Source organism: Mustela lutreola, chromosome 6 (genome assembly GCF_030435805.1).
Source record: "Mustela lutreola isolate mMusLut2 chromosome 6, mMusLut2.pri, whole genome shotgun sequence".
Classification (NCBI taxonomy): Eukaryota; Metazoa; Chordata; class Mammalia; order Carnivora; family Mustelidae; genus Mustela; species Mustela lutreola.
Genome location: NC_081295.1, coordinates 108052260 through 108079535, shown reverse-complemented (window position 1 = coordinate 108079535; position 27276 = coordinate 108052260). Strand labels below are relative to the sequence as shown.

The following is a 27276-nucleotide window of genomic DNA, read 5'->3' as shown; positions in this document are numbered from 1 at the left end:
GAGCATTGCTAATGATGTAACTGGCCAGGCTTTCTTCTGTACTGTGTGCTAGAAATACTAGGATCAAGTTAGGGGACCACCTAAAATCCTTAAGACATGGATTTTTAGCCATATACTTGAATTCATTTTATAAACCCACAACATCAAGTTTCTGAATTCTACTACACCTGCTGTCACACACAAATGAGTATAGGGAACCTAGGCTGATTTGCTTTAGAACTCCTGCCTCAGCTTTTGGAATGAACTTTGAAAAGGCTCCTTCACATTTTAGGGACTCAAAATCCTTGACAGGAGACATTACAATAGGCAACATTTTGATAAAGATATCCAGAACAGGAGATGAGGGGAAAGCCACATGTCTTTTGGTAATCAAATGAATTAGTCTATTGGCACAAATAACCAGAAATATATGGGGTGATTCTACAGAGTGAGAAATTCCATTAAAATGAATCAAGTATAAAGAATAAGAAGTCTGACAGTAGATTTCTTGGGTTTGAATTGCAGCTGTCACTAACCAGATGAGAGACATAAGCAAGTTTATATTACCTCTATTTATCTAAATCCCACACCTTTAAAAGAGAGATAAGAACAGTACCTGCCTACTAAGGTTGCTACAGGATTACAGAAGTAAGTAGATGTAAAGATAGTAAACACTGTGTAATTGTGACCAGCTGGTTTGATCTGGAGATACGTAAAGCATACCTAAAATAGGTAATTTTAGAGAACATTACTTCAAGTTCTTCTCTGAAAAATCCCTTGTTTCTAAAATCATAGCAAGAGAAAGATGCACAGAAATTCAATGAAACATTTTTTCACAGTTAAAGGAAGTAGTCTTTTCTTTTTCTTTTTTCCACAAAATGGAAATCATGCTTTGTTTTGGCACATAAGCTAATGGATCTATAACTGTGTTGTCTAGAAGTGCCACCTTCAGATTCTCAGTTAGGTATTACAGATATATAAAATTTGCAAGAGATTGATAAGGATATTTCACAATTCATCAGCTTTTAGCTTTTCATAAAGGAATTTATTTTTCTTTGTATTTATTTTTCTCTTGTTAAATCCATATTTCTGCTGCTATATGGTTCTTTGTTTTTGTAGAAAACCACTATTATGTTATTAAAATATATTATTCAAGTAGAGGTACTGATTATAAATTTTCAAAATATGGTAAAATGTTTTTGGGTTTTTTTAGAATTAGCTGCAAAATCTCTTTTGCATAATTGAATAATTCACAGATTGGTGTTATATGAAGCATGGCTGAAGACAACACTGAAAACTTTATATATAGCACAAGAGAAAATTGAGGTTTAACTTCTGTGTTGTATTGATTATAAAAATGAGAACCATGTATCTGAGCTTACTTAATGATAGTCACAGAACTAGTCATTTTATAAACTTCACACTAAACTTTCATATATGTATCCATTTAAATTCAATTATTTCATGAGGAGATATTTTCACAAAATGTTATTGAAATGGATACAATTTTTAAAAACAAGCAAAAAACAAGTTTGAGCACTAAACATGGTAAATAAAAATCAACTTCTAATAATAAAAAACAGATTCTCTACTTTCAAGTCGGCTAAACAGAGACAAAAATGTTTAAATAGTTTCTTATTTTATTCTGTTATGCCTTATTTGCTCATTCAAAAAATTTATTTGCTCTTTTGAGTTTTGTGAATTCATTATGCAGGTTAATTAACTGGTTCTCCATTATGAAAGATGAATCTTCTCATTAATTCTCTGAACCACCTTAGTTCTTGTGTTCACACTTTCATTTCTAATCGAATTCAGGTGTCCCATCTTGACTTTTATTAAGGTTAACAATATTGGTGCTCTTACTCTTCTCTTTCCCATTTAACCCTTTCCACTTACCAAATTCCTTCACTTTTTTTGTGTGTTTACATTATCATTGTTTGAATACATTATAACTGTCAGCTGCGCTTTGTTTAAACATTGAGTTTAAAAGTTGAAAACAAATCACATTCATATTATTATGCATATATAAATATTCTTCATTGATGAAGTGGTGTTAGAATTATATCTGTTTTCTGAAGTTTCCTATGTTGCAATCGAAGTCCATTTGAAGGACATTATTTCTAGCCTTGAGATCTAATAGTTTATTTTACACTAAATCAGTTTAGCTCAGATCAAATTTAATTGATTTAGACAATTGCATTCTCAGTACACTTTTATATTTCTGTTCAAATTTCTCATTGACTTCCTTATCTGTATTTAAAGAATTAGTTTCTTCTTATTTAAGTTTTTTTTTTAAATTTTTTATTTTTTATAAACATATATTTTTATCCCCAGGGGTACAGGTCTGTGAATCACCAGGTTTACACACTTCACAGCACTCACCAAAGCACATACCCTCCCCAATGTCCATAACCCCACCCTCCTTCTCCCAACTCCCCTCCCCCCAGCAACCCTCAGTTTGCTTTGTGAGATTAAGAGTCACTTATGGTTTGTCTCCCTCCCAATTCCACCTTGTTTCATTGATTCTTCTTCTACCCACTTAAGTCCCCATGTTGCATCACCACTTCCTCATATCAGGGAGATCATATGATAGTTGTCTTTCACTGCTTGACTTATGGAAAGAACCTAGATGTCCATCAATAGTTGAATGGATCAAGAAGATGTGGTATATATACACAATGGAATACTATGCAGCCATCAAAAGAAATGAAATCTTGCCATTTGCGACAACATGGATGGAACTAGAGCGTATCATGCTTAGCGAAATAAGCCAAGTAATTTTTTTTCCAGAAACACTTCAAGTTTTCCTTTTATCCTTGATGCTCTGAGATTTTGAAGTAATGAAACAAGATGTAGATCTTTTATTCATACATATATTAGGCTCCTAAATAATAACTTATGTCTTATTTGTCTTTAAATAAGACTTACACTCCTGTTACTTTGTTAAACTATTTTAAATTATCAATATCACTCCTGCTAAAGGGTATAATGCAGAACATGACAACAACATGCAAAATAATTGCAGTAAATAGATTGGCACATAAAGAAGTTTTCTGTATGTGTTGTATTTACCTATATACCTCCATTTCCTAATTAGCAGACATAGAATAATTAATCCAAAAGGAATCCTAAAGAGAATTCAGTAAACTACTCAGTAAACGATTGCTGAAGATATAAATTATTTTATCACTGATAACATTTTAATTGGAGAAGGATTTAGTGTCTTGAGGTGTTTAATTTGAGATAACGATATGGCCAGAGTTAGGTTTGAAACATGTACTAGGAATTGAGTCAAAAGTGAGAATCAGGATGTAGGGAACATGTTTATAGGAGTGTATGAAAAGCCTTAAAATCAAAGGGCGCAGAAAGGAAAAACAGGAGAAATAGTCAATCCTTGGGAAAATCCGATAGGATAGGTGGAGAAAGAGAAAGAACAATATATGTCAATGGGGAAAGAAGTGGGGACCTAGAAATATGATTAAAACCCAACTTCATGTTATGCAACAAAGGCCAATGGTTTGGTAACAAAGTTAACTGTTATGGGATTACTTAGTGTTTCAGTTGGTCCTAGTGAATTGGCTAGTATTTGTAATTTCTATTGATCTGTCTTAGAATTCTGAGACTTTCTTTAGTTATCTAATATCTGCCATTAAGCCCTGTTAGAAAACTTTTTTCAGTTATTTGCATTTTCCTGTATAGAATTTATTTTTAATTATTTATTTTATAGTTCTTCTCTATTGGATTTTCATACTTCCTGTGTGCGTTTCATCAAATTTTAATTTAATTTTAAAATACAGTTTTCTTTAATTCTTTGAACATATTTATAACACCTGCTTTGAAGATTTTGTCTGCTAAACTAAGATTGGAGCCCACTCTAATCACAAGACTGTCAGACTGGATTTTAAAAAAAAGCAACATTAGATTATGTGCTCATATTCAAAGACACAAATAGGCTAAAACTTAAATGATGTTTAAAAGATACCATATGAAGAGTAAATATAAGTGAGCTAGAGGAGCTTTCTTAATATTCCACAAAATACACTTTAAGACAAGAAATATTACAAGAGACAAATAGCAAAATTTCATCATGGCAGGGGATCAATACATCAGAAAGATATAACAACCATAAATATATACATATCTATCAACAGAATGCCAGTATGCACTAACCAAAAATGAAACATTCAAAAGGTAAAAACATTAATTAACAAGTATAGTTGGAGATTTCAGTAACTTCATCACATTAATAGAACAACTAGATGAAAAATCAGCTAATATATTGACGAGTTAACATCAACCAGCAGGTCTAATTGGCATTTGTAGAAAACTCCACCTAGCTACAGCAGAATGGCTGACAATGTATTCTTTTTAAACACATAGAACATTCTCCAACAGACAATATATTAGGTTTAAAAAGACCACAATAGAATTAATTAAAACTCAACCCCAGAAAGATATTTGGGAAATTAACCTACATATAAGTAACACAAAGAAATATGATAGGAGATATTTGAAATTTTTTTTGAATGGAATGGCAATGAATACAGAAAATCAAAATGTATGTTAAAGAAGTGCTTAGATATAAGCTTATGGGTTTCAATGCTTATATTACAAAAAAGTACCTAAAGTAAGTAATCTAAACTTGTACCTCAAAAGCTTAAAAAGAAAAAAAAAAAAAAAGCTTAAAAAGAAAAGCAATTAAATCCAAAATAAGCTAAAGAGGAAAACAACAAAGATTGAATTAGAAATCAATAAAATAGAAAACAGAAAATAGGAGGAATCAACCCCACAAAAATCTGGGTTTTTTTTAAATATTACAAATTGATAAATCTTTAGTTTGACTAAGAAAACAGAGAGACACACATGCACACTTTGTCAATACCAGGAATAGAAGAGGGGGGGCATCATTACAACACTACAGAAATTTTAAAAGGTCATAGGAATCATTAAGAACAACTGCATGCCAACAAACTAGAAAACATAGAGGGACTATAAAAATTCCTAGAAAGGCACAAAAACACAAAACTTAATTAGAAATTTTTAAAAATGAACAAATAACAAGAAACAAGATTGAGTTATAATTGAATAATTTACCCTGAAGAAAAACATTGGCCGGATGGTTGCACCAGTGAATTCTGTCAAATATTTAAGCAATTAATAATGTCAACTATACACAACTTTCTTTTTTTAATATTTATTATTGAACTATAGTTGACATAGAATGTTATATTAGTTTCAGGTGCACAACAGGGATTTGACAGTTCTATATGTTGTACAGTGCTAACTGTGAAAAGTATAGTTACCATCTCTCACCAAAATTATCACAATATTATTGACTAAGTTCCCTATACAATACCTATTTCATTCACTGTCTCCATGCCCTCTGGCAACCACCACTTTATCTCTGTATTTATGAGTCTGTTTCTGGTTATTTGTTTATTTGTCATTTGTTTGTTTGTTTTAATTCCACATAAAAATGATGTCTTGGAAAAAAATACTATTTTTTGTCTGACTTATTTCCCTTAGCATAATACACTCTAGGTCCATTCATGTAGTTCCAAATGACAATATCTCATCATATTTTATGGCTGTGTAATATTTCATGGTAGATCTATAGGTGATAGATTATAGATGATAGATAGATAGATAGATAGATAGATAGATAGATACTACATCTGTATTCACTCGTCTATCAGTGGACATTTGGTTGCATCCATATCTTGATTTTTATAAATAATGCTCCAGTAAACATAAAGATGCATATATATTTTGTAATTAACATTCTCTCTTTTTTTGGGGTAAATGCTTAGTAGTAGAATTCCTGAACAATATGTTTTGGTTTCTTTTTTAATTTTTGAGGAAACTCCATACTGTTTCCTGCAATGTCGCACCAATTTACAGTGCCACCAACAGTACACAAGAATTCTTTTCTCTATGCCCTCTGTACAGTTCTTTCTATAAGGAGAAGAATATTGAAAACTTTCTGAGAAATTCAGTGAGGTCACTATTATCCAGAATGCAAAACCAGGCAAAGACAGCAAAAGAAAGTATAAACAAATATCCCTAACTTCAAAGGTTGGTGGTTATGACCTTCTTTGCCCCTGAAAATAGAAGACATGAAATATAGATTAACATTAATGATTTATTAACATTAGTGATATTTGCTACAGATAACTGAAAACTCTTCTTTGTTTTTTCCCCAATTGCTTTATATGTAAAATTGAAATATAAATATTTAATAATAATGTCAAAAACAAATTGTGCATACCGGTAATAGAGTTATTCACTGTGGGTATTAGAAATATACTCAGTGTGGTTTACAAAAAAAATTATTTAATTTAAAGTTTATTAAAGAACATTACAAGTACGACCTATAGGAGCTTCTAGAACGAGATGTGGAAAATTGGCATAGAAGATGGAGTCTAGACAGTAGATAAGGAAACATCATATATTATCACAACATCAGTAGGGATGGATGGCAGTGACACTAGGCAACACTGAAGCAGTGTTGTTAGTAGGGCCATGGAAAACTGTTATGGTTGTCCTGATGTTACCAGCTGCAAAACCATCCCTGTTTCTTGGCATCACCATCTTGCTTTCAAATCCTGTGGTGGGTCCATGATATATTAGTCAGCTTTTGGTTGCATATCCACATTTTGGGGTACCCACGACTGAGAAAGATATAACTTGGATTTTCACCTATTATGAGAGATGGTCTTTAACTTTTATTAAAGAATTATTAAGCAGTTAATTATCCATATGGCAAAAGGGAGTTCGGAGGATGAATAGTGCAAGGAAATAAGAGACACATTCCACTATGTATTCTTTCCTTAAATAATTTTGCAAAAAGCCTACCTTTTTCTACTTAGAAATTATTTAAAATAATTTGGGAATATGAAAATAAATTCAGTTTATAGTAATTGTTGAAGGAGATCATTGAGAGAATGTGGCTGCTTGTTGACCCTCATGCTATTTGGGGGCACTTGGAGGCTCCTTACCGCTGCCTCTGTCCGTAGAATACATATATAAATACATGTTGCCACTACTGTCACACTGGGAGCTGTTTTAAGGATATAAACTTGAAAGAGGAAGATGTTGTTAAGATTATCTGGATTAAATACATGGCTGAACCAAGTTATAGACTATAGACTATAAACAAAGTTAAGATTCTGGCAGGTAAATGCCTGGTTTTTTGGCAGCCCAAGGCAGGCCTTGTAGAAAAGTTCCCTTATTATTAAACTTACCACCTACAAATCTGGAGTGCTCGACCTCTTTCTTCTGTCTTTCCTTGCCCTCCATGTACAAGGGTCAATTTGCAATCCAACAGTAACTTAAAGAAACAAGGAGCTGAGAAGGTCTTATTTACGGTTTTTATTTTGTTTTTAAAGAAATGCAGAAAGGATTCAAATATATTTAATGGACTGTTTTTCAAGGAGAGGCATCAAAGAAAGTCAGTTTGGTTAACATTGTATAATTATATATAAAATAGTCATGTATGTATTCAATTTTAAGGAAGTAATGTAAATTTTGAATCCTAGGTGCATGGAGATGAGAATAAAGCCGTAGTTGTAGTCACATCAGAACAAAAACAGAAAGAGTAATTGATGGCATTAGGCAATGTGTCGAATTTTTGCAGACAAGTTGAAAATCTCATATACACTGAACATAATCTTAGACTTAGTTGCAAGTTGTATCAGTGACATATTTATAATGAAGTGAATGCTTTGCTTGTTTCTAAATAATAACTGTGAGATTGAGGTAGATGAGTGCCTTAGTGAAGCCTGTGGAAAAGGTTACTTGTGTTGATCTTTACAGCACCTTTAGCTGCCTGTGTCAGAATGGATTTCAAGGTAGGCACACATGCTAACCAAAACTAATTCCTGAAGGTTAATTTGAGGTAGAAGTAACTCCTTATTTTTAGAAGATACAATTCATCTAGTAAACATGCATATTAATTCTTTTCCCAGGAGAACATTTGAATATATATATCTGCTTGAATTATTTTACTACATCTTCACATAATCATAGAAACAGATATATTTAGTGTTGAATGAATATTTTGCTTTTGTAAATAAACTTTTTTTTAGGTTTATCAACTATAAGTTCATTACACTTATATTTATTATTTTTTAAGATTATTTATTTCAGAGAAAGAGCATGCACATGTGAGTGGGGGAGGGGCAGAAGGAGAGGAAGAGAGAATCTTAGGCAGATTCCATGCTGAGCACAGAGGTGGCCACTGTGGGGCTGGATTTCACAACCCTAAGATCACAACCTGAGCCTAAACCAAGAGTCTGGAGCTTAACTGATGGCGCCTCCCAGAGGCCCCCCCATCACACTCATATTTAAAACTTCTAATATTTCTTTTTATACCATATTTCATTCTGTTACTCTGGTAACTCCTACAATAGCCCTTGTCAATATATATCCGTTATTTTGATAAAGAGCTGTTTATGTTTTTAAATATATATTTTTTTTTTTTTTTTACATTAGGAGGACACTCTAATAATAGAACTTTGTTTTCCAAGATTGGAAAAAGTATTGAGACTCTCAGTACTTTATATGCAAGTAAATACTATCAAACTGTCATCATTATAAGCCAAAATGTTGTCCAAAATCTATCTTCCCAAAAGTGTTCCTAATTCTACTTCTATGTGAATGATTGTTTCAAAAATAAAGCACTGCATAACCTTTAAGCAATGAGAAAGTCTTACTTGTTTTGAAAACCACAATGAAACAACTTTTTTTTCCCCTATTATATCTGAGAAACTGTTTTTTTTGTTGTTAACTTTAAGAATGACCATCTTCAGATCTGTGTGGTCACTTATTAAAACTTAATGTACTGTTTATCATAAACAAAAACTCAAGGTTATTTCTTAAAATTGTATGACACAGAGAAAAAACAAGGTGTTTTGAAGAAGTGAACTTTGGCAGATCCCTAACTATAAGGAATAAACTAAGGTTTTTATTTTTTTATTTTTTATTTTTTTTAAAGATTTTATTTATTTATTCAACAGAGAAAGAGATCACAAATAAGCAGAGAAACAGGCAGAGAGAGAGGGAAGCAGGCTCCCTGCTGTGCAGAGAGCCCGATGCGGGGATCGATCCCAGGACCCTGAGATCATGACCTGAGCCGAAGGCAGAGGCTTAGCCCACTGAGCCACTCAGGCGCCCCTACACTAAGGTTTTTAAATGTGCCATTTTTCTTCTCACAAAGTTGATTCATAAGGGAAATTACCAAAAAATAATTTTAAGGTTTAAGCAAAGTATTTATTCACTCATTATTTTTAATTTTCATTTTTTCCTGGGTTATTTTTTCCTGGGTTAACTTGATATTCTAATGTCACATTTTCACTTAATATTTTGTTAGTGATCATGATAATACAAATAGTTTTTCGATTTAGTTAGGTTTGCTCTTTCCTATTTAGTTATCTATTACCTTAATTTTCCTCCAGCCCAGATTCATTTCACCATTTTAGAGAAAAACATTTAAGACTAGAAAGATTTCCATTCTTCTAACTTGCTAATACCCATGTGTTATGTGTCAAAGCCAATTTTTCTGTTCTTATTCAAAATTAGCAAAAAAAAAATTAGCTATCAAAAAAGTTAAAAATCAATTCAAAATCAGCTTAGGCTATGTTTTCAATGCTTTGCAAATTAACAAACAATCCAAGTGACAGAAAATGAAAGTCAGCTTTAGAAACACAGCTCTAAGTGGAACATTCATGGGAAATCTGCACTGCAGAACCAGTTAAAAGAAAATGTTAAGGGGTCCCTGGCTGGCTTATTCCATAGAACATACAACTTTTGATCTTGGGGTTGTAAGTTTGAGTCCCACCTTAGGCATAGAGATTACTTAAAAGAAAAAAACAAGAAAAAGAAAAAAGAAAATGTTAAAACTATATAGTAAATGAATACTTCTGATTTACTTTCTTTCCATATAGACCCGCTTTGTGAAATTAATAAAAAGAAATGTGACTCATCACCCTGCCTCCATAACACTACATCTACAGAGTTCATGGATAAATTCAAATACTTGTTCCCCCCTGGCTTTATTGGTAAGTAACATTTGACAACTGTGCCTTTTAAAAACATTTAGCCCTGGAGAACATACATCAGGATGCTATTGATTCACTAGTACTTCCTTTTTGGTCCTTTTTATTTTCCTTAAATTAACATTTGATTTGTATCCCAGTAACTTGAAACATCTATTCTGTCTCTAGAATCCAAAGCAGAAGATAAATTATTTCACATCTAAGCAGACTTTGAATGCCTACCAATTCAGAGGAGATTAGTCTGCATTTAGTAATTCCAAGAGAAGTTGTTGCAGTTTGTAGTAAGGTGAAATGAATGGGTTCTAACAGTAATATGTGTGGCATTTTTTATCTGGATAGTTTAGTCTCAGATATCACCCGAAATGGATTAAAAGATTTGGAAAAATTTAAGAATTATAACCTGACACCTGGTTGCCTTATTTTTTTAATTATTTTTTAAAAGGTTCAAGATATAAAATAAATACAGATTTGTGTTCTTCACATCCATGCAAGAATGGCGCAACCTGCATTGACCAACCTGGTAATTACTTCTGCCGTTGTGTGGCTCCATTTAAAGGTAATGAACACCAAGAGAAAAGGTAATGCAAACATAATTAACTTTAAAAAGCATTTCTGTCTCTTAACTGAACTCATTTCAGTCTTCCAACAACATTATTAGTCCTTCATTTTCTTAAAGTCCACTTCTAAAGTGACCAACCAATTATCCCTTAGGCAGAAACTAGAGTGAAATGAGCTTTGTTTATACATTCACTGAAATAGATGAGTTTCTTACTTTTCTATTGGAAAGGCCACGGATGCAACCAAATGATAAAATGAAAAGTAATGAATTTATTGCCAATCTATCATATTATATTTTAAATATTTTTTCCTGTTCTTTCAGTTTCTCAAGAAATTGTCAGGTTTTTTCTTTCTTTCCATTTACCAAACTAAATATTATTTGTAAATTATTGTGTTGACTAATATATGAAAAGTAAATCTGGATGCTTCCTTGGATTTAGTATATTTTCCTAAACTATGAATTTGAAAACTAAATTAGCTAGTGTTCACCAAAGAAACAGAACCAATGGGAGATATATCTATGTATCTATACCTATCTGTGTATTATGGCAATTCATTATGTGGAATTGGCTCAGACAGTTATGGAGGTTGAGAAGGTTCATGATCTGTCTGCAAGCCAGAGACCTAGGAGAGCCAGCGGTATAATTTTAGTCTTGAATTCAAAGGCATTAGAGCCAGGGGAGAGGATGGTATAAATCCCAGTCCAAAAAGAAATAAAAAACAGCATCTCAACTCAGCAGGTAAGCAGAAAAGGAGCAAGTCCTCCCTTTCTTTAGTTTTTGTGCTACTCAAGCCCTCAACAGACTGGCTGATGCCTGCCCAGTTTGGGAAGGGCAGTCTACTTTACTGAGTCTACTGATCCAAGTGCTTGTATCATCAGGAAACACCCTCACAGACCCTCCTAGAAATACTGGTTAATCTGGGCACTCTGTGGTGCAGTCAGGTTGCCACATAAAAGTAACCATCACAATGTTCAACTAAATACAATCAATTTAGATATTTTCAAATGTTGCACCTAATTTTCTTAGATTTTCTTATTAATGAAAAAATATAACTGCTGACAAATTTCAAGTATTTTCTATCTATATAAACTCATGAAATTATAGTTCTCTTATCTGTTAACTAGATATAAGAATATACTTATCTCATGGATCTGAATATAGATTAAGTGAAGTAAGTCATAGGAATACTATATCACCTGCCAGAAATTAATCATCATCAAGTATTTAATTATAATCTTAAATAATTTTCTGACATATATATGTAAAAACCATTAAATGTGCACATATGCACTGTTTTCTAATGTTTGGTTAGGTAAGACTTAGTATATATTTATTTAATTATACATCTTTAAAGGTACATAGAGAATTATCTAAGCAATACTAGTAGTGTGAAAAAAATTAGATTTCATTTTAAAAATAATAAGTTTGACTAGCACCTAGATCTTAGTTTCTCATACCATTCTCCAACAAAAGGATCTCTTTAGAGATCTAGCTGATTCTAGAACTAAAATGCAGAATGTAAGTGTGGAGAGTCTTGTAATGCCAGAAAGCAAGGAGTACTCAGAAAAAAGAAAACCATGAGACTATGTAAAAGGGACACATGAGCCAACTGCCAAAGCTAGAATAATTTGAGCAAGAAATAGTTTACCCAAAATATGAAATAAATAGCCATAAGTCCATACTGAGAAAAATAAATGATGGATAAATACATGAGTCAGAATAATAGACACATCTTTTATACAGAATGATTCCAAATAATTTATGAGATACTTTACACTCAAGGAGATTGAACATAACTTCTTACCTCTTGAGTTTGGGCTGCACCTAGTGACTATATTCTGAAGTGCACAGGATGGAAATGGGGGTTGGGGGAAAGTAACATTACCATGGAGAAATCTGACAAACACTACCTAAGTCAAATGACCAATGTTCACATCAACAGTACTTAATTATGTTAATAGCATAGACATATGATATGAAGTAATGAGAATGACACTTTATCATAGGGATTTTTTTCTTAAAAACACATTATCCCAATCTAATCATGATAAAATCATCAAACAAATCCCAATTCTAAAAATACCTGACCAGTACTTCTTAAAACTATCAAGGTCATCAAAAACAAGGAAAGTCTGTGCAAAAGATTCTTACTTTAATTCAGTCATAATTATTTATTTTTGCTATTGTCATCCTTGCCAGAGGAGATAGGTCCAAAACACTATTCCTAAGGCTGATGTTTAAGAGTTTACTATATCTTTTTTAAGAACTTTACGGTTCCAGGTTTTATGTTTAGGTCTTTAATTCATTTTTAATTTACTTTTGAATATCGTTTAAGAAAGTGGCCCAGTTTAATGATTTTGCTTGTAACTGGTCAGTTTTCCTGAAGGAACTCATCAATAAATTGAATAAATTCTCCCTATAAGTTGGGAGAAGATATTTGCAAATGATATATCTGATAAGGAGTTAATATCCAAAATATTTAAAGAACTCATACAACTCAACACCAAAAAAACAAAAAGTGCAGTTAAAAAATGGGCAGAGGACCTGAATAGCTAGACACTTTTCTAAGGAAGATATAGAAATTGGTCAACAAACCCATGAAAAGATGTTTAATATCACTAATCATCAGGGAGAAACAAATCAAAACCACAATGAAATGAATGAATGAAATGAAATGAAACCACTCCTGTCTGTCAGATTAGCTAGTATCAAACAGTTAAGAAATAACAATGTTGGCAAGGAGGAGGTGAAAACTGATCCCTCATGCACTGTTGGTGGGAATATAAACCAGTACATCCTCTATGGAAAATAGTATGAAAACTCCTCAAAAAGTTAAAAATAAAACTACCATATGATCCATCAATTCTACTTCTGGTTACTTGTCCAAAGAAAACGAAAATACCTAGCAAAGAGATATATACACCACTATGTTCATTGCAGTATTAATTATAGCTAAGATATGGAAACATCGTTAAGTATCCATCGATAAATGAACGGATAAAGGTGTGGTATACAGCAGAGAGCATATAATACTATAGTAACTCTGGTGACAGATAGTCACTATATTTATTGAGGTGAGTATTTCATAATGTATATGAATGTTGAATCACTATGTTGTATGCCTGAAACTAATATAATATCGTATGTCAACTATACTTCCACCAAAAAACAAAACACAAGAAAGTCTGAGAAATTTTCCAAACCAGAGGAGACTAAAGAAACATGAGTACTAATATTACATTTGTGGTATCCTGGATTAGATCCTGGGGAAGGAAAAGACATTATTTTAAGACTAAGAAAATCCTGGGGCACCTGACTCACTCCTTTGGTCAAGTATCCACCTCTTGATTTTGGCTCAGGTCATGAGATAGAGCCCCATGTCAGGCTCCATGCACAGTTTAGTGAGGAGTCAGTTTGAGATTTTGTCCCTCTTCCTCTGCCCCTCCTTCTGTTCTCTCTCTCTCAAAATAAATTAATAAACTAAAAAACAAAAAAAAAACCAAAAATCCAAATAAAATATGGACTTTGGTTAATAATAGTGTATCAATATTGGCTAATCTGCTATGACAAATGTACTAAAGTTAGATATTAATAACAGTGGAAACTGGTTGAAAAGTATATAATATCTTCTGAACTATCTTTGTAACTGTTCAGTAAATTTAAAACTATTCTAAAATTTTAAAAAGTTTAATTAAAAATAAATTATTGCAAATAAATAATTTCTGATTCAAAATAATTTATACTTAAAACATAGTCATTTTTGGTAATCATAAATGTTTTTACCTTTTCATATACTAAATATTGTAGTATAATTACATATTTACAATATGTACATATTGTAAATTATATAAACATATAAATATTTACATATTTACAAATATACTACATATTGTAGTATATTTACATATTTATAATGTAGTTCCACTCATTATAATGAAGTAAAGAATTCTTCAGTTAATTGCAGTGCCTTAGATTTGTAAAACAAATGAAAATGTTCAATGGATTTTCAAACAAAGACATAAATAAAACATAAAAGGAAAAACAAAGTTGATCTGTTATAAAATGAATGTTCTTAGTAGTGAATGTAATATTCTTTTCTGGTAATAATGACATGTAATGAAACTTACAGTACTAAGAATACACTATACTATCAAAAACACATTTTTGACAATTTTTAATTCACTTTTATTATTATACATCAGTCTGCTAGAGAATCTGTCCTGTGTAACAGAACCTAGCTGCTTGTTCCTCTGTTTCCTTGGCTTCTGGCATAAGCTTAATTATCTTCTATTATTTGGGACCATGTGAATGAGTTCACAGTGGTAGTTTTAATCTTATACTCTGATCCATAAGAAATGTCCTGTAAGTCTTTTGTTCCCTTTTTTCTTCTCCATTCTTGTTGAGAGTGAGATGTCTAAAAAACTAGAGGAAAGAAGAACCAGAAGATAGAAAAGCATTGGTCCCTAAATCATGTGAAAGATGTCCATGGGTCAGAAGTATCTCCATTGTACTGAGTGAACAAAAAAACATAAAAGTTTGTATTGTGGGGGCACGTGGGTGGCTCAGTGGGTTAAAGCCTCTGCCTTCAGCTCAGGTCATGATCCCAGGGTCCTGAGATGGAGCCCTGCATTGGGCTCTCTGCTCAGCAGGGAGCCGGCTTCCTCCTCTCTCTCTGCCTGCTTCTCTGCCTACTTGTGATCTCTGTCTGTCAAATAAATTAAAAAAAAAAAAGTTTTTATTCTGGTAAGCCACCAAAATTAGAAATTTTTCTTTGCAGCAACTAGCTTTATTTATCCTGAAAGTTACCCCTTTAATGCTCATAAACACTTCCTTGAAAATTTCATTGGAATTGATCTTTACAATGCCATGAATAATTATATTTTTGGAAAACATATCTGTGTAATACAGTTATGAATCATTTTTATAGGAAACGTACATATAATTTCTTCTTTTAATTTTGTAATTCTTGGGGAACTTGGGTGGCTCAGCCATTTAAGCACCTGCTTTCAGCTCAGGTCCTGATCTCAGGGTCCTGAGATCGAGCCCCATGTAGGGCTCTCTGTTCAATAGGGAGTCTGCTTCTCCCTCTCACTTTCTCTCTCTCTCTCAAATAAATAAATTTAATTTTTTTTAAAAAATGCAATTCTTTATTCTCTGATTAAGTTTAAGATTGTTTGCAAATTTACAATATTTCAAGAAGAAATAAAAATAATATATAGAAATGCTGAAACTTCAACAAAGCAATCATAAGATTAAGTTTAAAAATATTTAGTTGAAATGAAACAAGATGCGATAGGGAGGGAGATAAACCATAAGTGACTCTTAATCTCACAAAACAAACTGAGGGTTGCTGAGGGGGGTCAAGAGGAGGGGGTTAGGTTATGGACATGGGGGAGGGTATGTGCTATGGTGAGTGCTTGAAGTGTGTAAACCTGGCGATTCACAGACCTGTACCCCTGAGGATAAAAATACATTATATGTTTATTAAAAAATAATAATAATAGGGTGCCTGGGTGGCTCAGTGGGTTAAGCCGCTGCCTTTGGCTCAGGTCATGATCTCAGGGTTCTGGGATCGAGTCCCGCATCGGGCTCTCTGCTCAGCAGGGAGCCTGCTTCCCTCTCTCTCTCTCTGCCTGCCTCTCCGTCTACTTGTGATTTCTCTCTGTCAAATAAATAAATAAAATCTTAAAAAATAATAATAATAATAATAAAATAATAATAATAATAATAAAATATTTAGTTGAATCATTAATTCAGTGAGGTCAGTTATTTTGTCTTGAGTAGACAGTTTAGCAGACTATATCCCAGGTAGGAAAGTCCAGGCTCCTTCCTATTTTGTGTCTCTCATAAGCACCACCATACTCATTCAGTTGCGTACTATTGATGGCTATTTCAGCCACTACTTCAAGAGTATATGTGCTCTTTGCCTGCAAAACCTAGATTATTTATTTTCTGGCCGTTTCAGAAAACATTTGCTGATGTTTGGTGTAGAAACTTTTATAAGCTCCTTGTGGCTTTCCATTGGTATAGTCCAAGTTTATTTATTGGTTCTTTTTTTGCATTAATATATATTTTGTTAAAGTCATATACAAAATCTGCTTTTTATAGGAAATGTGTAATTCTGCTCTACTATATTAGGTTAATATCATGATTTTTCATTTTCGGTAAAATTGATGCTAGAAAAATAATTCATGTTTGGGAATTTATAAATTGTAAGCCCCCCCTTCTTAAATTTAAAGAATATGTACAGTTACTGTTTACCAAATATGTGAATTTGTAATATATGGTGCTTTGAGTGTTTACGAATATATCATAGTTCAAACATTTTGCCACTTGTAGAAGTTATATTTCATTGCTAGTTATAACTTATTAAAGCATACACTAGAGAAAGGAATTTACCCAAAAAGTAGATTGTGATTATTTAGCCAACTTATGGGAACAATAGAAATAATTAGAAAAATCTTTGTATAATTACTTCTGGAGAGCTGAATAATGCAGTGTTTTTATGCATGATAGTTTCTAGCATTATAATTACAGATGCTCCACAAATAGCATAGGTTTCACACATGTTATTAATGCTATATATCTCTTTTGAAATCTGTAGAATCATTTTCTTCTTTTTAAAAAGAAAAAATAAATATGGATAATAAATTCCTTAACACAACAATTGTTTTCCATGAGGTGTTCATCCATTGGAGTTAGCTACTGGTTAGTTTTGATTTAATCTAGGCTCCCTTCCAAGCTCTAGTTTTAAGAACTGAATTTAGCAAATAAACATCAAAAATGCATTTCCTTCAGATAGAAAGGATATTCTTACTTTGTCTTCTGTTTACTCTGAACTGAATTTTTCTTCAGCATGAATAGAATATTTTAACAAATACAGATTGCTTTTCACCTTCCCTAATAGAGGTAATAACTGATTTAAATCAAGAAAACCTAATGCCTTTCATGTAAGAAAGCAAGATTTGGACTAGATACATGTTCTACATGTTTGGACACCACTATTTTGTATTTTAATTAAAACCAAGATGATACAAATCAGTCATTCACAGTGAGTACTGTGGTCATTAACCAGTCTCTTGTCACAGCCAGTCACTGCTTAATGGAGCACCCTCCACTAAAGCCCTCAATGGGCAACACTCCCAAAAAGAATTTAGTAATAATAATTTATCTTGCTGTCCATAATGTACCAAGTATTGGTTTATTATGTTTCTATGTGTGGAATAAATGGTAATAAACAATGCCTCAAAGTGCAAATTTTCTATGTGTGAAACAAAAAGAAAACTATTTGTCATGCACATACATACCCCCCCCACACATATCTAGAATTAAATAAACTTACTCATCTTCCCTCCAGAATTACATGCAATTGTGTAGGAGTCCCTATTTTAAAAATTCTTGTTATTACTCTTTATTTAAAAATATAATCATGTATGTTAACTAACTAGAACTTAAATAAATCTTGAAATTTTAAAAAATCTCAAAAAATAAAAAGTACAGGGAGTGGAAAATATATTTAGTCAGTGCCAACTAATCAACCCTTACTCAATCAGCAATTTTAAATTATATCCACAAAATAGAACTGGAGTAAAGAGAAGATGATGATGACCACCTATAACAAAAATTGCTACTGTCAGACTTAGCCAGAACTCTCCTTGCCAGTAAAGTGCTTAAAGAGGTAGTCCCTCACAGAATTTAGAGTGTTTTCCTAGTAGCTGAAGAAGACCACAACTCTCAAAGTGCCTATTACACATTAGTGATACTCTGAGCTGTATTAATGTAATGAAATTCTCTATAGGACAGTATGATTGATAAATCTAAAATCTTAAGTGTATATTTACTAGTATTGAACAAAACTGTTGATGATTGTATAATTCATAAAATGAACCATTTGCATTTTGAATTTCATTAAATGAAGGAATTCTGAGAGAAAATAGTTTTGCATATATCATGGTTAAAGCAATAGTCTGTATTTCTATCATGTTTTGGTGGGAAAAATTACGTTGTTACCCTTTTGTTCTGAAATATAAAAGTTTCCAATATCTAATACAAAGAAGACAGGACTTTGATGTCAATTACTGTTTGTTTCTCAGGAAAATAAGTGCTTAAACTAATAAGAATGTTATTTTAATAAGGTACATATGTGCAAGTAGAATAGAAATATTGTTCGAGCAAATGTCTTATCTGCTGAAGCTTTAATGACACATGTCCCTAAATGTGTAGCAATTAAGATAAAAGAGCAAAAATGGTAATTAACCATTAAACATGTTTTCAAAAGAAAGTAAACATAGAAGAAAGAAAACTCAGCAAAATAAAAATGCTTAACTGTGTTGAATGCTAGAATAAAAATGCTGTTTTCTGGATAGGACACTCTATTATGGGGACTTGTAATTAGAAAGCAGATTTAAGTACATATTTTTTAAGTGCTTGTGGAGTGAAAAAGACTAGAATACAGATAATAGAGCAATTAGTTTTTTAGCCTTCACAGCCCCTATCTCAGTCATTCTTGGTTTGAGCTACAATGGGGAGCTACGGATGCTGTAATTAAATGCTCCAGTCTAGTCAATCTATAGCAATACTAAACATTCTTGGAGACCAGAATATTTTGGCTGGAAGATTTCTTCAACTCAATTACAGATCAGTTGAGTATATTAACAAGAAGTCAATTTAATTAAATGCATTTAATGAAAGTAATATGAGTTTTTTTTTCTTTTTTTTCTTTTTTGAAAGTAATATGAGTATTATTTTGGAGAAGTTGGGCTAACTTAAAGGACAGAGTTCATAAAAACAATACAATAGAAAAAAAAATTCTTTTAACTGTCTCCTAGTTGTTCTCCATAGCAATTTAAACTAGAAGTTTGAAGTACATGTTGGTTTGAAAATGAGTATTATGTTCAACTTCTTGGTGATTACATCATTACCTTTAGTCTGATAGAAATACTTACATGCTGTAGCCATTTAGGCAGTAACAATAAAGGGAACCTGAGTAGTTGGTAGGTATATTTCTTTGTAGTATTTATAAAAGCAATTAATTCTACATGCTTCTTTTATTAATTTCTCATGCTGTTTTTAAAGTTCCTCAGTATTTAATATCTTGGGCCAATATTTAATTGTACAATTTCAGTTGTATTCCTTATTAATGAATCAGAGAAGTTGTTTATCAGTTTCATATTCCCTACCTTTTTACTTTATAACCTATAGAATACATTTGGATAGGTGATTATATTTGGTGATATTTTCTATAAAAATAGCATATCAAAGAAAAAATACTGTTACATACTATAAGTATGAACATATTATATTGAACATGTTACTGAGTTTAATCAACAAGATGTTATAGAGATCCTTCTATCTGGGTAATCCAGTATGTGCAATGACACGATGACAGGTCTGGCAGATTCAGAGAAACCCTTAACTATAACTTACATTTTATGCTAATCAGTTTTGATTTACATTATCAACAGGGAGTAATGTACCCTTGACAATTCAACATTTAGGGAAGATTATAATTAAGTTGAAATTTACAGAGAAGGATTAGTTTACAATGTATTAAAATAATTTGAACTCTGTAAAATTGGAAAATAATTTGAACTCTGTAAAATTAGAAAATGATTACACTTTTTTTTTTTTTTTAAATTCTTACCTTCCTTGGTTTCTAGGATATTACTCACCTTTAATTTCTGGTATTATTCAGCATTATGTATTCAACTCTTTTACCTTTTCACTATATATACTTTTAAGTTGATCAAATTTATCCACATGTACCAATGACCTCTTTCCCAGCATGTGGAGAAAAATAAACTTTTCCCTTCAAGTTGAAAGAACTATATGTTAATAATTTCTAAACTTCTATGCATATCTTAGTACCATAAATGTTCCGGGAAGAAATTTAAAATAAAATAAAATGGAGTGAGCTGAAGTGAAAGAAAGCATGGGAATTTGAAGTGCTCAAAGATATTCAGTGTTACCAAAATTTATCCTAAGGGCAATGAGGTTGGAAGCACAGTCCAAGTCAGAAGTGTCATCTAAGGAGTACTAGGGCCAATAACCTGGCATTAATCTGGTGAAAAACATAATCAAATATACATTTTGAGAGTTATTCTAAACTCTAAAGTAGAACTTCTTTTTCTTCTATACAAGGGTTACATACTGAAAGACAAAAAAAAAATTAGATGTTTGCAATAATCGTTATTGTCTAAAGTATAGATATGGAAACAAAGTTTGAGATGACTGGATAATTTCAGAAGTTATTTAGGTGACAAACCAAACAGGATAGTCTTTTATAATGTTCCAATGTATAAAGTGGGGAAAAGAAAAGAATTATGCTCTGATTCTCAGGGTAGATAAAATGAATTATTGCTCTGGAGCCACAGAGGTAGAAGCAGCATGTTAATAAAGAGAGAAATCAGCAGAGCTTCAAACATACTGAGTTTGTCAGACTATAAATTATTAAGGTAGAGGTTTCCCTTAAATACTCCTAATTTGTGTGTCTAAAGCACAAGGGAGAGTAGAAAGGCTATAGTTTACTAAGGCATGAGTTAGGAAGAAATATATAAAATGACAAGGGAAGAATGCTTGGGATAGGCACCGAGGAAGCCTAAAAAGTAAATAATGGATAGAGCAGAGAACACACAAAGTGAAGCAATAGGAAAAGCGGGAAAAGAGTGTTTCTATTAAGAAGAAATGCTAAGAAAGTGTCAAATATTGTTGGACAGTCCAGTAAAACTTGCAGTCAATATGGTTCAGAAAAAATAATTTTTAGAGAAACTTTGAAGACCTTTATAAGAAATGTTTCATAAGTATAGCTATTGATGTTGGTGTTGAATGAGGGATGAGGATATGTAGATGAAATGAGAATGTGGAGATAGCAAGACTAGATTACTCCTTGAGAATATTTGATAGGGAAGGGTAAAGGAGATATAAGTCTAAAGGGGAGGAATGAGAGACAAAGTATTTTTTTATCTATATAAAATTTTGAGTGGTTCATGAGGTACATGGATATCTTCCATTTGTGCTTCCAGATCTACTCTGTATAGGAAGCTACATCATACTACAAGTATATCTTCTGCCTTCTTTTGGGTTTGCCCAGTGTAGGTGAAAAGAAAGGAGGAAGACACAAGATGATTATTCCCTCATTTACTGTTATGAATTACCATTGGCTAGCTATATTCTTTTAGTGATCATCACATCTTCTCTGAGATAGTGTTCTCCACATAGTCTTTTTGTCTCAGGTTCCAATACCAGCTCACTCAACCCCTTCACACTGAATGTCACAAAGACTGCACTCTGTTGGCACTTGGGTGGCTAAGTCGTTAAGACTGCACTCTATCTGTTGGCACTTGGGTGGCTAAGTCGTTAAGACTGCACTCAAGTGTACACTTGTCACACACTTGTAAATAGTTTCTCATTAAAATCTCTTCAACTTTCATTTTGAAAGCACCATCTCATTCCTGCCAGGATCCAGTCACACATGTTAATTTTTGTGTACTTATGGGATAATGTTATCACAACAGTAGAGATTAAACCTACAGGAAATAGAATAGTTAACAGAGAGAGGGCAGTAGAATGTGGTGAGACAAAGATCTAGAATTATGGTGACAGCATTAGCTATAGACAGGAGGAGGGACAGATCTGTCATTATTTTAAAATAAATTAACCACTGGAAAAGATGGATGGTAATATTGATAACACTAGACATTTTGGTAGGAATTTTGGAGAGTTATTATCTGATGATATCTGTTTTTGCTAGAACTTGAAAGTGTGGTTACTTTCTATGAGTGATGGGAATGGTAGCATGACTGAGAATTCAGGGACAGTATAAACTCTTTCACATTTAGTCAACTATCCATTTTCCTGGATTATGATGTTGCATTGACCTTTGAAAGTTATCCTTCTAACCATGTCGTTCTATAGGAGCTGCTACTTTGCTACCCTAAGCCAGAGTCAGAGACCATTCTTGGGATTTAGATTGAGAAATTTGAGAAAAAGTTGCTCACACTGTTTGACATTCAAAATGTGGAATGTGGGACCACAAATATTGGCAGAAAATTACTTACCTTAGGGACAACAATTTGAAGAAGCATAGAAAGAAGCAGAAAGGTAATATGGAGAGCTAAAAAGAAGCAGACAAACATGGTAGAGTTCCAGTGCCTAAAATACCCATTCCTATGTTTTGCTGCTTGAGCCAATAAATTTCCCACTGTACCAGTGCTGATACTGCTAACGTTCTGTCTCTCTTCTCCAAAAAAAGTATTAGTTGTAAAAATTTAGACGGGATTGAAATTTGATTGGAGGTAGAGATCATAAATTTATGTTGGCATCAGTCTTCAAATTTGTGTGATCTTTCTCCATTAGTGTTCAATAACTGAAGAGGAGGCACAGAAAAAAAGAGTTGGATTAACTGGGAATTGAGTAAATACAATGAAAATTATATGTTTTCATGTGCCATGAAATTACAATTTCATGAGAAATAAGGGTAATTCAGTCCTAATTCTAACCCTGAAGTTTCACTGGTATGGAAAAACAGCTGTCCTTCAGAGGGCTAAAAGCAATGTGATGTAACTACATTGCAGAAGGTTTTAATGGATCAAGAAGGTATAAGATATGTTCAATAAATAATAATTATTGTGAAAGGTATATAATATGACAAGATTGGGAAGACAATAGGGAGGTTGGTTCGTGGGAGGTTGATTCATGGAAGAAGCATAGAGCTGTGAATGCACAGTGAATATTTTATTTTGGCAGTTACCACAGTTTTCAGAGATCTTGGATAAACTGGACTTAGGAGAACTTACACAAAAAAAGATAAAAATTAATCCTAGATAGTTCTAGTAAGAGTGGAACAGCATATAGACAAGCTATTCCTCAGATGACAATTGTAAACTTTGAATGAATTATAAAATCAACTCTTTGAAGGTCTCAGTGGGTGACCAGGAGCAGTAGAAATTAGAGAAGAGTCAGTCCACAAAAGAAACAAACTTGATTGGACAAAATTTCCATTTTTACCCGAGGGCACCTTCAGTCTACAGGGTATGGAGAGTGGAAACAATAGCATAAAGCTGCAAGTGTGAAAGTAAAAACATACTTGGAAACTCCCAGAATAGTAGAAGTGATCCAATAAGGAAGGAAACAAAATATGGAGGAAAAACAAGATCTCATATAAACTGCACAAATCCATGCGTAATGCTTGAATGGCACCTATGGAGAGGAATTCCAAGGTTTCCAGTGAAAGCAACCACTGAAACTATGAGGAACTTGGTAGTTTCCCCTGCTTCCAAACCAGTGGGAGTCTTAGTTTAACTATATCAATGTCCTGCTATAATTAATAACATCATTACTTAGAGGAAGAAAACATAATCCAACGACAAATATCAAAATAAGGACAAAATTTCATCATGGTTCAAGAATAACGTTAAATATTAATAGAGAGACTTCATTCTCAGAATATCCTCATTGTAAGATATCTTGAAGGAAGCACTTCAGGCTGAAGGAAATAATACCAAATGAAAGCTCAGATTTATAAGAAGACATGAGGCCTTAAAAATGAGAAATAGGCAAATATGGAAATATATAATTTTTCTTTTCTTTATTTCTTTAAAACATATAAAACTGTTTAAAGCAAATTTTGTAAGACTGAATTGTGTGGTTTATAGCACAAATGAATATAATATCAATGACAACAGCAATAGCAAATGGGGTAAATGGAACTAAAGTAGTGTAGTATTCTTATATTTTATCTGAAATAGTACAAATTAATTGTAAGTAGACTACACAGATGTCACTCCAAAGAGCAAGAATTTAAGAAATGATGTAAAGAGTCATTATTGTTATAACCACTAGACTAATAAAATATTTTACCAAAAAGAAAACAGAAAAATATATATACACAAAAACTAAACCAAACAAAACCAAAACCAAACAAACAAAAAACAGATGGATTGAAAACAAAGTCAAATGTGGTCACAAATCCAACCAAAGTATAATTAAATTGAATGAAAATGAATTGAAAAAATTCAACTGAATTTCAACTTGTCCAACGGTATAAAAACCAAGACCCAACTTTATTTAGTCTCAGGAAATGCACATAAAGACAAAGATAGGTTTAAAAAATTATAAATGTAGGGGCGCCTGGGTGGCTTAGTGGGTTAAGCCTCTGCCTTCAGCTCAGGTCATGATCTCAGGGTCCTGAAATCGAGCCCCACATTGGGCTAAGAACCTGCTTACCCCCTCTCTCTGCTTGCCTCTCTGCCTACTTGTAATCTCTCTGTCAATTAAATAAATTTAAAAAAATTATAAATGTATACTATTCTATAAAAATTTGATGAAGAAAAAAATATATTTAGGTCCAGAAGTAGAAAGTGAAGATCATAGTAATAAAAGATCAATTCATCAGTGACTTCAGCTAACATGTAGGACAACAAGATCACCCCATCAAACACAGATTCAAGAGAAATAGTAATAGGTTTTTGTTGTAAGTCTCTATGTCAGTTGTTTGTTATATAAAGATAATTAAAACAAAAATTGGAATGTAGAAGTGACGTGGTCTCATAGCTGAAACCTAACATATGTAGCACTGGAATGATTTTGGGAAGAGGATGCAAGGAGAGTGAGGCAATTTTAATGATGTCTAGAACAGGGAGGAAATTGTTATTAGAGGCTGGAGAAATTAGAATCATTTAGGTATTGACCAAATACTGGCAAGACATCTGCCTGTGTTAAGGTGGAAGTTAGAAAATATACACAATGGCCTCATAGACTTGGCAAAGAAGATTCCAGAGTAAAATGTTGAAATTACCAAATAGCTTCATTTAGTGGCCCATGATAAAATAGGAGAGGAAGTAGATGAGCTAATGATGAGACTGTTTTCAACCAGATTTTAGAAAACATATTTTTAACTCAGGACTGCTGTGTTGGAAAATAAATATGATTGTTATTTCTAGACTATCCAGCTGGCAACAGATTTTCAAAATGGACTCAGGGCAATGATCAAATACAGGATATTACCAGTGAAATTAGCTTCAGGGGAGAGACCAAAGGTGCATGGATTTAAAACCCTATGTTAAGACATTAGAGTAAGTTAAAGCAAAGGCACATAGACCCCCCTCAGTTAGATGAACATACTTCTAAAAGCCTTCAGGAGATAACATAACTCTCACCCCAAGGTAGATTATGAGGAAATACTTCAAAGAAATGTTTGGGTCTGGCAGGAAGCAAGCTGAGAAAGTTACTCAGGTGCAAACATAAGCCATTACTTATGGCCAGCAGAGTAGACATCAAGGAAGTACTATGGACCAGGGGCACCCAGGTGGCTCAGTGGGTTCAGCCTCTGCCTTTAGCTCAGGTCATGATCCCAGTGTCCTGGGATCAAGCCTCGCATTGGGCACTCTGCTCACCAGGGAGCCTGCTTTCCTCCTGCTCTCTCTGCCTGCCTCTCTACCTACTTGTGATCTCTCTCTGTCAACTAAATAACTTTTTTTAAAAAAAGTACTATGGACCAGTCTTTACTATGTTTCTTCCTTTCCTCCCCCTTTTGAATGTGTATCCATTGCACTATTCTTGTCTCTGCCTCTGTTTTGTATATTGGCAATATGGGTGAGCACAAAATTTGTCTTTTTTAATTGTAGGTCTCTGAATAAAGAAAAGTTATACTCAAATGCTGAAACAAAGGAATTATAATCAAGTAGCCTCTTCTACAACTGAACTTAATTTAAATAATGACAGCCTAGATTTTAAGCCAATTCCAATTGGACAAGACATTTGTGAATGAAAATAATATTTTTCACATGGGTGATATGATTTATAGTCACCAGAGATTGGACTATAGTTCATCTTTATTGTTCTCATCATTTTTTAAAATTTTTTAATTAATTTTTTTAAATTTTTATTTTTTATTAACATGTAATTTATTATTAGCCTCAGGGGTAGAGGTCTGAGTCACCAGGTTGACACACTTCACAGCACTCACTAATTGTAGTAGCAGACTACTCTCTTTGCACTTCATTAATAGCTTTCTTAATTTCATCTTGGTTATATTTTATTTCTTTTGTTTCTCCAGAAAGGGCTTTTATTTATCCAGACAGGGTTTTTCTAATATCTTCCATGCCTTTTTTGAGCCTAGCAAGCACCTTGAGAATCATCATTCTGAATTCTAGATCTGACATATTACCAAGGTCTGTATTGATTAGGTTCCTAACCTTCAGTACTTCCTCTTGTTCTTTTTTTCCCCCCTTTCTTTCTTTATCTTTTTTTTTGTGTGGTAAGTTTTTCTGCCTTGTCATTTTATCCAGATAAGAATATATGAACGAGAGAATAAAATACTAAAAGGGCGGCAAAGGTCCTAGAAAAATGTGTGTTAAACAAATCAGAGGAGACCCCAAATTGTGGGGAGAAGAAAGGGGGTCAAAAATTCAAAAAAAAAATTTAATTAAAAAAAATAATATATATAATATATATATATATATATATATATATATATATATATATATACATACATATATGACTGGTGAATAGAATAGAGCCAGCCACTTGATTTGGGGGTGTATTTTGGTCTCTTAGAAGAAACTACCTCCCAAAATTTTAAAGAAAGAAGAAAAAAATATATATATATATTTATCTATACATATAAAATATATATATTATATATATATTTTTATTTATATATATACACAAAAAAATAAGGGTGA

The 27276-nt window shown here is 32.7% G+C and overlaps 1 protein-coding gene across 1 annotated transcript in view; it reads left to right on the top strand.

The window, feature by feature from the left end:
• Positions 1-27276, top strand: part of EYS (eyes shut homolog) — a 1683276-nt gene that overhangs the window by 394532 nt on the left and 1261468 nt on the right. The window contains 1 exon segment of the mRNA XM_059179314.1: positions 10477-10590. Coding sequence (XP_059035297.1) covers positions 10477-10590 — 114 coding nt within the window.